The sequence below is a fragment of the Rhopalosiphum maidis genome, chromosome 1 (genome assembly GCF_003676215.2).
Source record: "Rhopalosiphum maidis isolate BTI-1 chromosome 1, ASM367621v3, whole genome shotgun sequence".
In the NCBI taxonomy this organism is placed as follows: domain Eukaryota; kingdom Metazoa; phylum Arthropoda; class Insecta; order Hemiptera; family Aphididae; genus Rhopalosiphum; species Rhopalosiphum maidis.
In genome coordinates, this window is record NC_040877.1 from 27,431,467 (window position 1) to 27,445,801 (window position 14,335).

The 14,335-nt window shown below is 25.3% G+C and overlaps 2 protein-coding genes across 3 annotated transcripts; one reads left to right on the forward strand and one right to left on the reverse strand.

Moving 5' to 3' along the window:
- Nucleotides 1–2,692, reverse strand: LOC113551989 (transmembrane protein 177). Its single transcript, XM_026954622.1, has 3 exons — nucleotides 1,773–2,692; nucleotides 696–939; nucleotides 1–630 (listed from the first exon to the last, which is right to left on the reverse strand). The coding sequence occupies exons 1-3, from the start codon at nucleotides 1,907–1,909 to the stop codon at nucleotides 64–66; spliced, it is 948 nt and encodes a 315-aa protein (XP_026810423.1). The 5' UTR covers nucleotides 1,910–2,692; the 3' UTR covers nucleotides 1–63.
- Nucleotide 2,693: 1 nt separating this feature from the next.
- Nucleotides 2,694–14,331, forward strand: LOC113551978 (ceramide synthase 6). 2 transcript variants are annotated; one of them, XM_026954610.1, is made up of 8 exons: nucleotides 2,694–3,130; nucleotides 3,215–3,445; nucleotides 3,551–3,784; nucleotides 7,147–7,255; nucleotides 7,375–7,596; nucleotides 13,214–13,332; nucleotides 13,412–13,559; nucleotides 13,708–14,331. In XM_026954610.1, exons 2-8 carry the CDS (start codon nucleotides 3,267–3,269, stop codon nucleotides 13,813–13,815), a joined length of 1,119 nt encoding a protein of 372 aa, XP_026810411.1. In that variant the 5' UTR covers nucleotides 2,694–3,130; nucleotides 3,215–3,266; the 3' UTR covers nucleotides 13,816–14,331. The 2 variants fall into 2 exon arrangements, with proteins under 2 accessions (XP_026810411.1, XP_026810405.1); XM_026954604.1 differs by having other exon boundaries at nucleotides 2,695–3,445.
- The last annotated feature ends 4 nt before the right edge of the window (nucleotides 14,332–14,335 follow it).

Here is a 14,335-nt window from a genome sequence, read left to right on the forward strand (position 1 = left end):
ATAAGTATTAATTAATTTTAACTAATATAATAATAAAAAAAAGTATTGAAATATTTAATCAAATTATGTTAATGTTTCTTTATTTTCAGTTAAATAATTTTTTAATCTATTTTCAAGATACCTTTTTCTGTATGTTAAAGGTAATTCAGATAATTCTGAAATAAATTCAATTTGATTTCCTTCTTTTGAATACACATTTTCACCATTAGGTAAAATGTTTCTTAAAGCTAGGTTTCTTTGAATTAATATTTCATAATACTCTATTCCGCCCTTAATGTATTCTTCACCAAAATTACATAATTTCTCATCAGCTTTTTTTTGATAAAAATTTTCAGTAGCAGATCTTATTAAAAACCATAATAATACTCCTATATTACTTACTAAGACAAGTGCTAACGATCTAACTCTTACTGGGTTTGGAGGTAATCTATAATACATGAAATGCCCTAAAGCGTACATTGGCATTAATACTACAGAAGGTAAAATAGATTTAATAAGTATTCGGTGATTGTCTGTAAGCATCAATTCTCGAGCAATACTATATTTTTTAGCAGGTTCACTGAGGATTAACGACTTCACAAATTGTTGACCAAACTCAGACTTGTCATTAATAAGTTTTGTATATTGTTCCTACAAAGAAAAAAAAATAGTAACACACAAATTCTCAAAGTGTATATTAAAGTAATCGATAATACTTCTAAATTTAAATCTGCAGCATTTAGAATTGAAACATCTTCTGTCGAATTAAGATCATAAATACTTGGAATTCCTATATAACTACCCATGCGGGTATTCAAACAACCAACATTTATTGAATTGATGCCTTTAGCTGTAAATGGTATTATAAAAGCTTTTTTAAAATCTGTCAACTTTAAATCATGAATCACATTATCATATTGTTTTCGAAGAGATTCACTTAATACAACTGGTTTATTATTTCTGAAAAAAAAAATAATAATGATAATCTAACAACTTGTTTAAATAGCAATGGAAATGAAAATGTTAAGAATATGTAGTTAAATAATTGTGTTAAGGTTATTAATAGTCTTAACTTTTTGTTTTGTATTTAAAATGTGGACCAATAGTTACATATTAGTAGTGGGTATGAAATCCGAATATTTGTAAATCAATTGGGCCAATGGGAAGCCAACAGTTATAAGGTAGGGCCACAAAAAATTAAAAATGAGTATATTATAATGTCTCAGTGATAGGGTAAAATATTTTTAAATAGGGCCATGGCCCTACCTTGTCCGTCCCTGGCACCACCACTGTTGTGTATGCTGTATATGCTTAAGTAAAACTGTGCGCACAGTACGCTATCGCTTGTATAAGTATTATTTTTTAGAAATAAAAGATGTGCTAATCAATTTTAATAAAACCATTTAAATAATTAGGTAATAGTTTTTATTGCTAAATGTAAAACACTGGAAATTAAAATGTGTTGGGAATATGATATACATATATTTAAAAAATATGATGTAGAATTAAATTAATTATAATATAATCAATGGACAGCAAAATTAAATTGAATAATTTGATAATTCCGAATTTGACTAATCTGAATAATTAGGATTGTTGAAATCTGGATATGCCCACTACTATTACATATTTACATTGTACTTGTTTTGGTTTTGATTTTAAATTCAAGACTATAACTAAATGTGACAATTAAACAATTTTTTTTTAAGCCTGTTTCATTTAATAAGTGATACAAGAACACTAAAAATTGATAAATAAAAATATGAATATAACTATATTTTTTATTAACATACTTGTTTGCTTCTTTAAAATATTTGACATATAAATCATTTAAAATTATATTGGAAGAATATTCGACAACACCCGCACCAATAGTCACTGCGCACAACGCGTTGACTACAAAATCCGACGTTACTCTGAATTTGCTCATAATAATTGTCAATTATCTTAATGGGGATCAGAGTTATGATTATATTTTGTAAACTGCACGCAAATTAAATTATTCCAAACTTGTCATATTTTTACAATATTATAATACTTTTTAAGTTGCAGAAATTTGAGGTCGATACTTGATATTATCAATTAAAATCAGTAAATGTATGTTATCTATGATTGAGACAATCTATCTTTCGTCCGGCTATGATATGAGCATATCATATATTATTATTATCTATTATGTGGTGATATCATTATTGATCAATGATCACTCTAATGAACTTGGTTTAAAGTATTTTTATTTTAAATCGTGTAACGTGGTCATTTGGATTACAGACTGGTACTGAGATATATCATCTTACACGTCATTAATATAATAATTTTCACATTTAGTAATTATTATTAATATTATTATATATTTATATTATATAACGTGACACAATTTTTACGAACAGAAATTCGTTTATTGCAAAATACATTCATATGGTCTCAAAATACACGTACAATATTTTACCATAGAGAAGATGAATTTTATCCGTTGAATTACAGCGTAAATTTCCGTTTTATCGACATTCAATAAAATTATTTAATGGCATTGTTTATCGGTGAGATCATCCATCCTGGTCGGTTATCTACTGGCTAAACCAACCAGCTAAAGGCCGGCCGGTTCCCCGCACTTCTGCAGCCTATCGTCAGTTGTTCCGACTCCACCCGTACTCGTATCGTGCGCCAATGACAGTTATTCATTTATCATTTCATTACATCTTTTTACGTATTATATTTTTTTACGCACACGGCAAAAACCTCACGCACACGCGCATTTCACCGACCCGCCACCCACCTACCAATTACCTAACATTATCGTCGTAGACCGTAGTGCACACGAGTCGCACCACTGGGCCCTTGGGTTTGTTGCACCGCGCCGCACCGTACCGCATCGAATCGCATCGGTCGTTGAGTTGGAGCGGCAATTTAACCGCCCATACTCGACAACGTCCGTCGGCCACCCCGGCATCGATCGTCGATCGATTCGGTACTGGCGCGATTTCGATCCGTTCCATGACGAATAACGACGACGACGACGACACCAACAACGACAATCGTGCGCGCTGCCGCAGCCGCCGCCGCCGCCGTTGCTGTCCTCGTGCGTTGTTGTATAAATAGGCCCGAACGTCCGGCGTCGCGCGCAGTTGGTTCGCGCGTATTGTCTCTGGCGGTTAGTGCAATTATAGATTTTATTATGATGACCATCGTCGTAGTCGTTTCCAGTTAGTTTTATCCGCTATCCTACAACTTGTAGGGAAGTCGACCGGCACACCGGCCGTCGGTACCCATTATCCATCAGTTGAACAATGTCAGCGTTCCGGCAAGTGATCGATGCCTTCTGGTCGCCGGACATCTGGCTACCGCCGAATACCCAATGGTCTGACCTGGAACCCAACGAACGGGTCCAGTACACCGACCACCGGCACCTGTTTTACCCGTTGCCCATGGCTGTCGTCGTATTGCTCATAAGATACCTGCTCGAAAAGTGAGTCCAACTTTAGGGTAGATGAGCAGGAGTGTACTACTTTTGATCTACGATTGGCGGTTTATGAGCTTATTGGTTTTCTTACCCGACGGTTCTCTCTTTCAGACACTGTTTTTCGCCTTTTGGTGTGTCGTTGGGCATCAAGAGCACCAAACCAAAACGGGTTCCGAATAACGACTTGCTGGAAGAGATGTTTGTTCAGAACAGCAAGTGGAGTCACAAGGAGGTGGTGGGCCTGGCTAAGAGGCTCGATTGGACCGAGCGACAAGTAGAACGATGGTTGAGATTAAGGAGAGCACAGGGCAAGCCTTCAACTCTCATAAAATTCTGTGAGAGCAGGTAAAATTTTCTATTGATTAATATATACAAACAAAAACCCACCTCTTGTGAACTTATTAGTGTTGCATTTATATGTAATTGTGTGGCGTAGTAACTTTTAATTCAATTTAATTAATCAAGTGTATTCATTTGGCATGAACCAGAAATATTGTGAGATAATTACTAATGATGTTCTTGTTAACCTTAGTACAGTACCATGTTCATAGTTATTTTTTCACCTATTTTTAATACATTAGTTATTATGAGATTTTATAAGCTCTTGTAGTATATTTTCCAAAAATTCAAGTTGTTATAAAGAATTTTGATAACTATGCACATACTTTGAATATATTTTTTATTTCTATTCTATGTAAGTAAGTTGATTTTTTGATTTATTAATTTAAATAAAGACTGATTATGGAATCTTAAATATTAAAACATATTATAAATTCTATACATCTATTAAATAACAATGTTGGAGAATATAGAGAAATACATTAAAATAATGTGAATATTGATGAACAATTCACCTGTATTGCTTACAAGATAATGATTGAAAAATATTTTTAGTATGTTTTACATATCATTAGTGTCTTGGTTCAAATTGATTATTATACATTAATCAATTTGTGATTAAGAATACATCTATTATTCTGTAATTTAAATTGTATTGAATGTGTAGAAGTTATAAAATAATAATTCAAAATGTATCTCTAACAAATTAAGAAAACTACAATGATCCAACATAATATACAGAATGATTGCTTTAACATATGGATCTAATTAAACTTAAACAATCAAATAATCAAAAATCATATTGAAATTTGTTTTAAACAAATTAATCTAAATACTATTTAAAATTCAGAGCTAATATTTAAATACACAAGAAAGAACTTTGGACTCACACAAAAATATACTAAAAAATTTACTGATTTGAGTTAAAACAATTATACTGTATATGTTAATTAAGTTTTTTATTATATTAGTTTTTTGTTGTCAGCTAATTGTATTTTAACTTGTATTATAGGTATCTTTTATCTATTTGGTTTTATTATTTCCTCATAACAATTTAGACTATATAGTTAATAGATAAGTTAATAAACATTTTTATTTATTATTGGATTGCACCTATCTGTTTTTAATCATAATTATTTGGTTATTGATGATGGTTATGACGTTCAGTACATTATTTTACAACAATGATTACCGACCCAATTATTATTTAGAAAATATATTTATTATTTCATCAAATACTACTAGAATAAATTCTATAAAACCTCAATGGTGAATTTTACAATATTTTTATTCTTAAACAATTTTTTTAAATTGGATGTCAGTGCACTATTTAGTTTTTGTTTTCTCTCCCTGATCCATGTCTAATATAGTAAATTTGTGTTCAATAGAACCAACATTCTGTTTTTAGCATTAGTATTAGATAAATCTATTGTCAAACTAAAAGTTAATGAATATTATAATATGTGTTCTTATGTTACCTTTTTATGATATTTCAATTTTTAATTTTTATGCTAGTTATTAGTATATAAAATATTACAATTTAAAAATGTTTGTATTTTGTTTTAAAATTGAAGTACTTTAATAATTACCAACTTAATACAGATAATGTTTTAAACTTAAAGTTTTATGGTAGGTTTATTTATTCAAATACTCAAGTTAATAATACAAGGTTGGTTCTGCTGAATGCAAATTAGCTATATCACAAGTAAGTCAGAGAAAATAAATAATGCGCTGAAATCTTCTTAATACTCTGGTATTATTACTATTCATATCAAATTTACCTTAAATCTTAACATATATTGATTTATTAAAGTTTTACATTACTACATACAGATTACATCTAAGTTTGGTCAGTTAAAAAAACCTATAAAACATGTTAATGAATATGTGAAGCCATTTAAATATTTTCTATTCAAACATTTTGCAGTATAGCATGACAGACAAACAAAAATTAAGCGTGTAAATAGGTTATGTAACATATTGTGTTGCATGTATATTGAATTGTTTACTGTATGATTAAAAAAAGATACATTTTAATATTATATGTAAAGCAAGAAAGGCTGAGAGTTATAACTAGTAAAGCTGTCCAATCAGTGATTCTAATTTACTCTTTTGTCGTTTGGCCCACCTTGGCGTATACTAGCAATATATTTGTATGTATTTATTTTTAATTGTATTTTAAATATCATCTTCAAAATAAATTTTGAATATGGTTCTGTTAATTAAAAAGAAGTTAAGATTTTTTAATCAAAATCCTTGTATATTTAATGATTTTATTTCTTTATAATTTTGATTAAAATAAATCAAACATAGTAAAATTAATTTTAAATTTCTAGCCAATTAAGTAAATTAGTAATTAAGATAGTCGATTAAAAATGTTACTTTTTTTTTTCTACCTTAAATATTAATTAAAAAAAATATATCTATTTATGGTGTAGAACTAAGCTAATTCACAAGAATAAAAATGGTAAGACATTGTATTTTAAGCTTATGATATTCATAAACTTAATTAAAAAAAATATATAAATTTTGTAATTTACTTAAATTACTAAAAGTATCTAGTTTTTGAATATTCATTTTTATTTATATTAATTTTAACATTTTTTTTTAGGTTTTTTTTATGGTAGTTGGTTGGTATTAATGAAAAATGGTTAAACATTAATCATTATCAACATACCAATAATTGTTAATATTTAATTAAGTGTAAATACTTTTGATTAATTTAATTTAAATTCTAAATGCCTAATTAGTGATTAGTGATAACTACAACATTTAATATCAATGTATTATATTCTGATTATAGAAGTTACTATGTCAATAGTTTTATTTTAAATTGCCTAGCATACCTACTAATTGATATTGAGTTAAATAAATATCTATAGAGTATAACAATATAAAAAATAATTGTTTTAATTGTAAAATTGTTAAATTACATTAAGAAGAAGCCATTTTTTTATTTTAATTTATTAAAGAATACATTTTTAATTCTTTTCAAAATTGCCTATACAAAACCCCTTAAATAGTGGATGTGTTGTGTTCCCGAAAAATATTTTCTCTAAAATCCGTATTATAAAAGTAGTAGTTCTTTTTTGTGTATTATTATGAGTTAAAAATAAAGTGATTCAATATTTATGTACATTTCACTAGGTACACTGTCTAGTGTATAAATTATATAATGCTTTTAAAAATGTTTTTACTCATTTATTCACTCATTAACAAATATCTTTATAATATTAGGTACAACATTAAAAATAATAATATTTTAATTTTTAACAAACTTCCATTAAATAAGCTTTAGAGATACAATTTATACTGAATAATTTTCATTATTTATGCTTTAAAAAATATTTTGAATGTATTATTTTCAGTTGGCGATGTTTCTATTATACATTTTCATTCCACTATGGTCTAGCGTTTTTATGGAATAAACCATGGTTATGGAATATAGATTATTGTTGGATTGGATATCCACACCAGGTAAATATTATTCTTTATTTCATTGGTTATAAAATATACTAATAAGAATATTTACTCTTTGAAAATTCAGTTTAATTAGTTAAATTTTTATTAATACTTTTTTTAAACTTTTTTTACAGGGTGTCACAAGAGATACATGGTGGTACTATATGATGTCATTATCATTTTATTGGGCCTTAGCTGTCTCTCAATTTTTTGATGTCAAACGAAAAGATTTTTGGCAAATGTTTGTGCATCATATATGTACAATATGCTTATTATCTTTTTCATGGATATGTAATTTCCACAGAATTGGGACTCTTGTGCTTTTAACACATGATTGTGGTGATATTTTTCTCGAGGTAATGAATAATATTGTTTTTCTGTAGCGTATATTATGCATTGTGTTTTATCACATAAAATAAAAGTTGGTTAAATAATAATAACAATAATAAAAAATAGATTTAAAAAATCAATTTTAAAACTCTCCGAATCATAGGTCAACCAATAAAGATAAGCCTTTTCTATACATTTAAATTAAAAATATAAAATATTATTTGTTTAATTAAATTATGTTAGAGGTCATATTATGTTAAAATATGATTTGGATTTGTCTGATTTAAAAAGTTAGTATATATTATATTTTATTTGTTGCATATTAACAAATGTCAATTTTTGAAGGTTATAGTTCCACATAGATTCTATATACTATTAAAAAGATGGTAGATTATATTCATTGTTATATTTTAAAAATAATGGTAGAAAACAATCATTATTTTAACCTTCATAATAAAATATTGTTATTTTTATATACAATTATACTGGTAAAATAAATTACTTTAATTCAAATATTATTTTTTAAATAGTTTCAAATTATTTTGTGGAATGTTTGTGTATACAAACTGGAAATTTAGGATGGATCTTATAATAAGATTTGTTAAAATAATATTTGAAAATAATGATAATGATAACATTTGAAATGAAAGCAATCAAAAATTGGTTTACTTTAAAATATCAAACATTAAAAAAAAAAAGAGTATTTGTTTATGTTTAATATACATATTTTTATAATATTCTTTAAAAGCAATTCCGATAATGAAAAAATATATCACAAAAAATTTTGCTCTAATCGGAATTCAAAACATAAATAGTCAAATATTTTTTATAAAGAATAAAGTAGGTATACAGAATTCGAGCTAAAAAATTAGTGTCAATATTTATATATACCGTGTGTCCCAGAAAACAGGGTACACTTTATCACTCATTACCCTTTAAATATTTTTCAATTCAGTTTGCGTGTCGTTAAAGTATACAATTGGATCATAAATTCCCATGACTTATAATTTTTTTAACTCCTGTAGTTTGCGCATGCACAACACAACTTAATTTTTTTTTAATAGCAATCCTTATTTTTAATATCATTTTCAAATTAATTAATTTTTTTCAAGCAATTTTGATCTATCAACATGTATTCTAAACCCAAAATTGGTGAAGTTACAGCTAGGTATAACTTTTAAAAAAATGCATTGAATTAAATTTTTTTTTTTAGTTGACGTAGTCTTTTGTTAAATAATTTATAAATTGTTAATAATTGATTACTAATAACAAATGTATAAAGTATCAAATGATATTTAGAACGAAAAAATACGTTAACTAAAAAAAAAATTTAATTTAATGCATTTTTTTAAAAGTTATACCTAGCTCTAACTTCACCAATTTTGGGTTTAGAATATATGTTGATAGATCAAAATTGCTCAAAAAATATTAATTAATTTTAAAATGATATTAAAAATAAGGGTTGCTATTAAAAAAAAATTAAGTTGTGTTGTGCATGCGCAAACTACATGAGTTAAAAAAATTTTAAGTCATAGAAATTTATGATCCATTTGTATAGTTTAACGACCCAGAATTGAAAAATATTTAAAGGGTAATGAGTGATAAAGTGTACCCTGTTTTCTGGGACACACGGTTTTTTATTATCGTATCTTGAGTTCAAGTTGTATAATACTTTTAAAATTTAATTAAAACTAGCTTTTACTATTTATATTTTATTATGTTATTAGTGTGTATATTTTTTCAATCGTGTTTTATTTAGTTTAATATTTATTCTGGGAAAAACTAACTAATAGTTCTAAATTTCAATGGTAATTTTAACATGAATTGAAGTATATTTAAATATTTACAACAAACCCTGATAAGAATCTGGGTTTTTATTTTACCTGTAGTAAAAAGCTCTTAGGGATCTTCAAACTGCATTAGTTGGGGGTAATATTAAAAAATAATTATATATCTAAAAATCTATTATCAAATTTACAATTTTTAGTTTTATAGAAAATAGAAATGCAATGAATATAATAAATAAATGCAGGTTTTTAATGTTTGTTCGGCACGTCTTTGTTGAAGTAGAAAAAGTAATTTAAAGTTGGTCAACTTAAAAAATGGTTTTTATAGTTCTATGTTTATATGTTTTACTTATTATATTGTATATTAAATGCATGAATTTTGAATTATAATTATTAAAAATAATAATACTTGAATACTTCTATATTAATAATCGATGATATTTCTGATATTTATAAAAGTTTTCTATGATGATATTGTTTATTTTTGTCCTCTCACTTGTCTCACAGAAAATACAAGTTTACGTCTAGATATATATAAAAAATAAAATTATTAAACTTGAATTTTGAGCAGAGCAATGAATGTATTGATTTCATAGTAATGTCAATGTGTCTCTTATTTATTTATTTGTATCCATTATTCATTACTTTTTGAAGTAGTAAAAATACTTTTATCTTCAACTTCAATATCTTTCTTATAGAAATATTAATATGGTTGGTACATTGAGCTTAAAAGTTATAATTGCTTAATTATTTTCTTAATACTTCATAAAAATTGAAAAAAAATATTAATTTTTATCCAAGATTAGTAACGAAAATTGTAATTTTGATGTTATTAAAAAGTCATAACTGTAAGTACTTGAATTCTTCACTAAATGTTTATATTACTATTTACTATACATGGTATAACTTTCAAAATATTTTGACCTATTTTTGTACATTGTACTATGTAATATGTTTATATTTTTCTATAAACATTGATATAAATATAAAATAATCAAATAGCTTGAAAATTTAATAGAAGGTTACTCATAAGTTGTTCATACTGAAATTTAAAAAAAATAATTTATTGTAAATCTATAATAATTATTTATGACTTTTTAATAACGAAATTTGTCAAAATTACGAAAATCCCAAATTAATGTTGGTAAAAATGTATTAAATGTTCTATATTTTTATAGCTAAGGATTAAAATAATTTATCTTTATAGCTAGTTCTTACTGATAATAAAACATAAAATAGCATTTTTCTATAGATATTTGAAATTAAAATTTTGATAAAATTGAATATAATAAAAAAAAAACCCATCATGATTTTAGTTATTTTGTTGTAATTAAAAATATTTGTGAGCACTTGAAATGTGTACTATATTACATTTTATTGTACACAATAGCATTTTAAAAATATTTATACTAATTTCAAGCATATTTATATTTCTGATGCTTAGTATGTTACTAATACTAAAATAATTTATTATAATAGCACTGTGTATAAATATATAATTATATCTGCTTTGTAACAATGGATGATAGATAGACCATCTCTACTCAGAATATTTTTTTATATGCAATGAATAATCATAAAATTAAAATTTAACATATCCATTATAGAATCCTCTCAATGACAATGTTCACTCAACACTTCCAGTTTAGCAGAGCGCTTATCTATTTGCCTACTTAAATACTTTTAATTCCTCATAAATGACTGAATGACTAATATACAAAAAAATTTGTTTCCTCCATAGACATGTAAAAGACAAATAGAAAATAAAACCTGGTAAAGATTTCATAAAAAAAAGAATGTTATTAACAATTGTAATAATAAATTATAAAATATAATTAATTAATTTATAGGAAACAGGTGTCTGATAAAATTATATTCTTGATGAAAAGTAAAAAAAAATTCACAATACTATACATTTTGTATTAAAACTAATAATATTTATTTCATTAGTTTATTGTAATTTATAAATTGTTAGGTTTAATATATTTTTTTTAACATATTGTATTAGATGTTTTTAGAGCTATATTATTAATATAGACTAAAATTATTATATTGAAAATATGTTTTCAATTTAGTTAAAATATGTAAAAAAATATTTCTGTATTCATCGTCCGATAAATTTGTATTTTAGGGTTGACTTGTAAAATTTATATTTATAGCTTTCTTGATTATATTTTCAAGTAATAATACCAATGATGTTCTACTAAATAATTATTGTTGAAATATTTTATTACTTTTCCAACTTCATTGGCTAAAGAAGCAATGATATTTTTTCTTACAAATGAATACGTAACTACAAACAATTAGATACTCAACATTTGTTTTTGATTTATATAGGTACCAATATTTTTCATATTAATGAACTTCTACCCAATTTTAATATTTACAATGATATCATTTAAAAATTAAAACAACTTCCTTCTTTATTACTATATGTCTATATTGAGTTATATATTATGTGTCTGTGATTGATATTTGTCATAACACATTATTAAGAGATGTTCCTACATGGCCTGTTATCTTTGTTTTGGTCTCTTATAACATAATATAGATCTAGCTCATAGATTATTGGAAGTAATTTACAGGTTAATCACCTATTAAACAAATAAAATAACATTTTGGAGGGCATCACGTTCATAACCTCTCTTTTTCTGCGTATTACCTCATAAAAATTGATAATTAATATTATTTACTATATAGTTTTAAAATTGAATATTTATGATTTTATTTATAATAGATTAGTAAGTAAAACATTCTAAACTCTTTGTTTTCTATCTCTTTCATCAAATGCCCTCATCAGACCTCATTCTGATAAAATAATGAACTGGTGTTCCTTTTGTTAGGAAATGCTGAACAACTTAATAATTAAAAAATCTACTATAAAAAAAAAATATATACATTTAAATAAAATAATAAATTTTACTAATTAGTCCATGCTAATTTATACTTTAAATAAAACTTCAGAGATAAATGATTTAGCTAATTTATTGTTTTATTAAGACTTGATTATATGAAGTATAGGAAATATAACAAAATTACCAGTTCTAGCTATAAAAAAAGTATCAAAGTCTGGTATTTTTTAAGCATGCTTACCCTATTTTTATGCTTAAATTATGCATATATTCAAATTCTGATTTTTACAGTTTCAATTTGTTAAAAAAACGTTTTTATTCAAAAAAATTATATAGTTTTAATTTCATATTCCAAAGCAGAATATTTTTCTGAGTATTTTGATACATAAAAATTGAATTTAGGGCGAGTAGTTTGAGTTATAAGCATTTAAAGTTTAGACAAGCGGTGTAGTGGACAAACATTTTGCGGGGTTACCCTGCACCACTCCACTATGTGCATTAAAACTTTAAATACCTATAACTCATAAACTACTCGCCCTAAATTTGATTTCTATGTATTAAAATACTCAGAAAAATATTCTGTTTTGGAATATGAAATTAAAACTATGTTGTTGTTCAAAAAATTAAAAAACTTAAAAATATAATTTTTTTAATAAAAACGTTGTTTTTTAACAACTTGAAACTGTACAAATTAGAATTTGAATATATGAATAATTTAAGCATAATAATGTGGTAAGCATGATTAAAAAATCAGATTGTATATATCTTAAAAGATTTGGTGAGGAAATAAATAAGTTGTATACTTAATACTTATTACTATGGTTATTGCTTATGTGATCCAAATGATAAAATTTAAATCATGTATATGATAATGATAAACACTGGATTAAGTTATGGAGAACTTATAAATTATAGTTATAAAATTATTATAAAAACAATTTGTACCTTGTTTTACTTGGAATATATAACTTTAATTAGTACTTTTATTATTATATTTTTTATAGTGTGCAAAAATGGCCAAATATGCCAAATATCAAAAGTTATGTGACTTCATTTCAGTAGTATTCATTGTTGTGTGGTTGGTAACTAGAATTGGTCTGTTCCCTTTTTGGATTTTGTACAGGTTAGTCTTATATTAATTGTACATAATATATTTGCGTTTTTGATTTTAATCAAAATTTTTGTTTATATTTGAATATTAGTACGTCAGTTGATGCACCTGAAGTGGTCAACCAAATGTTCCCTGCTTATTACATATTCAATGGATTACTGTTTCTTTTACTTGGTCTTCATCTTTATTGGACTCACTTAATTTTGAGAATTGCATATCTATCCTGGAATTCTGGAAAGGTATCCAAATAGTTTATAATGTTATCTTTCTTTTCTTATATTTTTAATATGGATTGAATTAAACACTTATTTAAATTATTTTTAATAAATGTTTTAAATTTTTGTATTTAATTAAAATAACAAATTAACAAATTTTAAATTATTTCAGATGGATGGCGACATTCGTAGTTCTTCAAGTGATGAAATAACACTAGATGATGATTCAAATACCAAAATAGATGACATAAATGGAGTGTTACCAAATGGCACAATTTAAATTTTACTACTTTTATTGTATTTTTGTTTTATTGAGTTTTGTTTGAAATAATTTCAAATGCACTTTAGGTATTCATGTAAATATTCATGTGTTCCAGAATACTAATCATTTTATTCCCTATTTAATTACTTAAGACAAAAAAAAAAAGTGGTAACTTTATCATGAACATAGCTACTTAAATGAAAAGTTTCTATAAATTGTATGATCACTTAAATGTTTCAGATTCAGCTCTAGTCATCTATAAACAAAAAATTTCCTACTGAGAAATATACCATAACTATAACATTTTATATGCAATTATTATAGTTTTTTAGGTTTTAGTTTGTTATTTTATTTCATTTTAACTTCATTAATATACTTAAATAATGCTTACATCCCCTCATCCTCCAGCCCTCCTCCCGCCCCCACCCAAAACAAAATTATAAAAAGAAAAATGTAATTTAAAACTTAAGTATAATATTTGTATTTATTATATTATTTATAAAATAAAATAGTTTTTTATATGTTTTAAGAATATTTA